The sequence below is a fragment of the Helicoverpa armigera genome, chromosome 12 (genome assembly GCF_030705265.1).
Source record: "Helicoverpa armigera isolate CAAS_96S chromosome 12, ASM3070526v1, whole genome shotgun sequence".
Lineage (NCBI taxonomy): Eukaryota > Metazoa > Arthropoda > Insecta > Lepidoptera > Noctuidae > Helicoverpa > Helicoverpa armigera.
The window spans coordinates 7,487,020-7,492,706 of NC_087131.1; the positions used below are offsets into that span (position 1 = coordinate 7,487,020).

At 36.2% G+C, this 5,687-nt stretch overlaps 1 protein-coding gene across 1 annotated transcript; it reads left to right on the top strand.

Moving 5' to 3' along the window:
• Positions 1–2,164: 2,164 nt before the first annotated feature.
• LOC110384035 (aldehyde dehydrogenase 1A1) lies at positions 2,165–5,687 on the top strand. The gene is given in 12 exon segments (XM_021345064.3): positions 2,165–2,324; positions 2,892–2,996; positions 3,292–3,316; positions 3,319–3,558; positions 3,636–3,752; positions 3,866–4,053; positions 4,179–4,281; positions 4,362–4,546; positions 4,667–4,831; positions 4,921–5,078; positions 5,167–5,241; positions 5,506–5,687. Coding segments are annotated over 12 exon segments (1,458 nt in total). The 5' UTR covers positions 2,165–2,297; the 3' UTR covers positions 5,576–5,687.

Consider the following 5,687-nt stretch of genomic DNA (forward strand, 5'->3'; position numbering starts at 1 on the left):
TTAGAGCATTTTCACCAGCCATCACACAAATAAGTTGGTATTTGTCAAATAAAAAAATCAATTATTTTGAGAAAAAAACTGACTTAATCTAGAATCTAGGTATACACCAATAAATGTTTTGGGGTCTACTGATTTGGTAGGGAGTTGTCATCTGCATCAGAGATCACTGCTTGAGTTTAAAGATATGTAGGGATGTGTAGCCAATATTGGTTAAAGGCCTTATACTTTGTACTGTACCATTATTGACATTATTTTTTGTCAAGAATGTTATGAATTACATAATTTTGTATTAAGTTTCTTCAAATCCAACACACAAATATGTGTTGCTGAGGAGTTTGTTGTACCACTTCTTCTTCCTAGCAATAACAAATAGGAAGTGATGAAGTGGTTTTGGGTGTTCGAAAAGTGCTGTATTTTTTATACTTTTCAATCTTAAAAAAATACAGCACAAGCTTCTTGATTTGGATTTAAGCGTGATGATGGATGGCCGATGATCCTAAACTGAAGATTTCTGACTATATATATACTGGTATGTATTGTAGGCATTACATAACTCACACATTTAAAGTTCATTGACATTCAAGTATTTACATCACCTGATTTTATGATAAAACTTTGGAAATGATAAGATCGTTAAGAATGAGTTCAACTTGCATAGATAGTTGTTTCCTTTTAGATAGCATTCTGAATTTAAATTCAAAGCTAAAATACTTCTAACTAGCTATTTCCCGCATATCCTGTTCTCGCGTATCGTGTTCCCGCGGTATCGGGTTGCCGGGTAACTGGGTTCAGGAAGTCAGATAGGCAGTCGTTCCTTGTAAAGCACTGGTATTCAGCTGCAACTTGTTAGACTGGAAGTAGACTCTAACATAGATGAAAAAGGCTAGACAGACTGTAATCTAAGTACCTATTCCTTCCTTTAAAAATACTTTCATATATTGTGAAAAGACCATTTAATTTTCGGTGTTTTCAGAAGCAGGTTTCTCTTTTCAGCGGATTTAATAAAGGAGGAGGTTCCCAAGTAAACTGTATTTTATTGTTGTTTTTTTTTTTATGTGGACATATTCACTTGGAAAGTTTTAATAAATACGATGGAATGCAACTACAGCTGTGTATTATTAAGAGCCGAAACCTTTAACTAAGTACCTTATTAGATCTTCTACTACCGATAAATAAATTAGTTTAGGAATAATCTGTACCTACTGACATTAATCATGCGCAAACATGTGGGTCATAAAAATCCCAAAAGTAATGTATCTATGTTTACGCTATTTATACGGCCTTTCATATCATACATATTACCTACCGACATATCTATAAATTCTTGAACGTTAAAATAATCTTTTTACTTGAGTTGATTTTACAACATTCAGAAGGCATTACAAATAGGTACATTGTAGATAGGTAAGTGTATTACCTACTAGGGCCCATATCTTATCAACACACACATAAACTTAAAACTCACACGAGCGTAAGAAATCTTTTGGTCTCGCCCTATCTACTTAGTATAAACATAAATATAATTATGTCATTTTACATACACATCATGACAAAGCGTTTTATGAAAATTAATGAAATTAAATATTTTTATCTAATTGTTGCACCATAATATTGAAGATTATCGTCATAATTCACAAAAAATATTTGGTACCTGACCTAAAGTTCCTTCGAAAATTTATATTTTTAAACTACTGACAAACTTTCGCCTTTTTTTATTTACATAGATATTTACAATAGATATAAAAACTATCCTAGTAAAAAAAACACTGCAAGTAAATAAAACCCGTCAAAAAATTCATCCCCATCGCTGTCAACTGGGAGCTTACCCCAGAAGCTGGCAGCGTTACCTCGTTTAAACTACTTCTATTTTTGAACCTTCCTTTTGAAAATCCGTTCTGTAGTTTTTGAGTTTATTACCAGACAGTGAGCTTAGAACTTTGTTTTATAAATAAGTATGCTATTTTTAAACCAAACCGCAGTCTACGTCAAAATTTTGCCAGTAAAATGTAACAAAGCAACAGCTTTTAATAAGATCTTTATCTATGGGACAGCAGCAGATTTTGTCAAAAAAGATCGGTTAAGAAGTACACACACAATAAGTGCAGTGTTTACGTGAGATTCGCTGGCGGCCGGCCGCTAATAGTCGTATCATGATGACTAGCCCAAATGATGTAATCCAAGTATAAAAGCCTGTTTTGTTCAGATCATCAACAGTAAACATCAGACCGGTGTTGCTGCCGGTTGGTTTCTCGAATTTGTGATTGTGCATCAACGTTCATTTGGAATATTATATTAAAATGGCTCCACAAATAAAATACACTAAGGTATGTTATTTGATGTGCTATTTTTTATATTAAAAGAAAATCGTGCGCATCTAAGCGAGCAAAGTTAACTCCATTAACAAAAATAAATAACGAATAATTGCCAAATAGCTTATTAAGAATTTATATGAATAAAAAGATGGGCTCTTGTGGTAAACAATTCTTATCATATTATGTCATAGTCGTAGGAAAAACCATTCAAATTCATATAAGTATAATAGATAGGTGCCAACTGTTTTGACTATTGACTATTATTAGACTTAAAAAAACCAAGAAGGCAAAACTGTAGACACAGTAAATTATGTGGTACAGTGTGTGCACAACAATAAAAATTGTTTGAAAATGTTCTAATATTTTCTCACTTGGTTGTATCTAGTACCTGGTTACAATCTTGTGCTTATTTAAACAAATTATTTGAATTCTCATAAAATTGTAGTTGAGTTGTCGATTCTAAATAGCATCCTCAAAGATATTCAAAACTTTGAGGACATTTTGTAAGAAAAAATATTTAAAGCTTGTAAGAAAAAAACACAAAGAACCATTATTACACTTGTAACTATTCGCTTTCAGTTGTTCATCGACAATGAGTGGGTTGACGCAAAGAGTGGAAAGACTTTTGAGACATACAATCCCCATGATGGATCCGTCATCGCCAAAGTGGCTGAAGGTGATAAGGTATGTTGAGTACAAGAAAGAAACACTCCTCCTTGCAATTTCTCGAAAATTAGCAATATTAAGGTCTAACAGCTGCGGTTTATGTTTTCGGAAATCAATTAAATACACGCAATAATAAAAATGCTGGCGGAAAAATTAATTCCCTTACTTTCGGCGGTCAGGGCTGATTCTGACAACTATTTGATTTCAATTTTCAATGAAGTCGAATCGGTATCCTGTGACACATACTGAAGACACTCTTGGTCAAACTGTTATGTTCCAAAAGATTATAAAACAGCGAATATTAAAATTTCAGGCTGACATTGACTTAGCGGTCGCAGCTGCAAACGGGCTTTCCATCGGAACTCCGAATGGCGGCAATTGGACGCCTCTCAGCGTGGTGAAATTATTCGAAAGTTTGCAGACCTCATCGAAAGAGACGGCCAGTATATTGCGGAGTTGGAATCATACAACAATGGCACAGTAATGAATTTCGCTTCAATGTTTGTCGGAAGCTTTGTAAAGACGGCCCGTTATTTAGCGTCTTGCGCTGATAAGCTACACGGCGATACCCTTGCCGCAGGTAAAGACAATACAAAATGGGTTACTCATATTTTACAAAATGGGCATGAATTTAGAAGTTTCCTTTCCTGTCAACAGATGGTGAGGTGTTCTCTTATACCCTGAAACAGCCAGTGGGAGTTTGTGGACTTATCCTTCCATGGAATGCACCCGTGGGCATGTTCCTCAACAAAGTTTGCACTGCTTTAGCCGCTGGTAAGTGTCAATTTTTTCATATTTAAAATTTCTTACATGGATGAATTTTTGTCGAAATGGTGACGTAGGTAATAAAATAAGGTACAGACTAAAGAATCCCTTATGTATTCAAGGATGCACTGTGGTCGTCAAGCCGGCAGAGCAGACTCCGTTAACCGCGTTGGTGTTGGCGGCGCTACTAAAAGAAGCCGGTGTACCCAAGGGAGTCGTTAATGTCGTCAATGGCTTCGGCCCTGGCGCTGGAACAGCCCTCACTCATCACAGTGATGTCGCCAAGATTTCTTTCACCGGATCGGTTGAGGTGGGTGGCAAAAGATAAGAAACGAAACAAGGAAATTATCCTAATGAGCAGTTCTCTAAAATTGGCCATGGTATAGAAAGAGTATCTCGTGAAACACTTTATACTCAATCTCCTTATTCTCGTAGGTTGGCAAACTGATACAACAGGCAGCTGGAGCTAACAATCTGAAGCGTGTCACTCTGGAGCTGGGTGGCAAGAGTCCTCTTGTTATCATGAACGACGCTGATCGTAGGTTTTTTGTTCAACTAAAATGTTAACTAACCACGCAAAAAGTAGATTGCCTCTATAGCTAACTTTTTACGTTTCAGTGAACTTAGCGGTTCCTTATGCTGCAAATGGAGTATTCTTCCATCAAGGACAAATATGCATAGCAGCTTCCCGCTTGTTCGTTCAGTCTGGCATCTATGACAAGTTTGTTGAAGCAGCTGTGAAGCATGCAAAAAGTATCAAAGTTGGAAACCCCACAGACCCAACTACACAAAACGGTCCTCAGGTAAGAAAATCCTTCCGAAAACGACTTGTACCGAGTACTTGTATAAACTGAGGAAATAAACTTTCTTAATTCTAATGAAGATAAATGAATCAATACAAAATATACCTACTTAATTTTCAGGTTGATGAAACTATGATGACGAAGGTGCTTGGCTACATTGAAAAGGGCAAAAAGGAAGGCGCAAAGTTGCTTTGCGGTGGTAACAGAATCGGCACAACTGGCTACTACATCCAGCCTACAGTCTTCGCTGACGTTACAGACGATATGACTATCGCAAAGGAAGAGGTAACTCAAGTTTACTTTTAGAAGTTAACCCATAATTCATTGCATGATTAAAATTGTAATCGAACTGTAACGCTTTGACTTTTCTGCAGATTTTTGGCCCAGTGCAAAGTATTTTGAAGTTCGATACCTTAGAAGAAGTCATAGACCGAGCTAACAATACCAACTATGGTTTGGCAGCTGGAATCTTCACAACCAACGTCAATACCGCATTACAGTTCTCTAAATATGTTGAGGCTGGCGTCGTCTGGTAAGATTTGTTCCAATTAGAATATTACTTACTAACTTTTGGTCTCCGAATTTCCTCTTACTAACTGTTTGGTACTGTAATTTTACAGGGTGAACACGTACTTGAGTTTCACTCCTCAGGCACCTTTCGGAGGTTTCAAAGAGTCAGGAATTGGACGTGAAAAGTGAGTAACTTGAAAATTCATTAACTTCTCTATTTTGAAGCTCCTGGTCTCTCTAGCATCGATTCAAATAATCCCAAATCCTAACAAGATTACTTCATAACTTCCACAACTACTGTTGAATACTGTTGATAGAAATATCACTCCTGCGGACTGAAACTAATCCAAGAAACTTACTCAGGTTTTAAGGGATCTATGAAGAGTTGTGTTAGCTTTATTTTGGTTTTATTTACATATTTGGTTCTTAATGTAATGTTTCTGTTTCAGTGGCATGGCTGCTCTCGATGCTTACCTCGAAGTCAAGACTGTGACCGTTTCCTTGCCCAAGAAGGTCTAAACGGGATCAAACGTCTTGTTATGATTTGAAAACGGCTATTTATTTAAAAGGACTGGTTATGTTAAAATTACATGTTGTTATGTAAAATTAAATGTTTAAGTAATGTATGAAA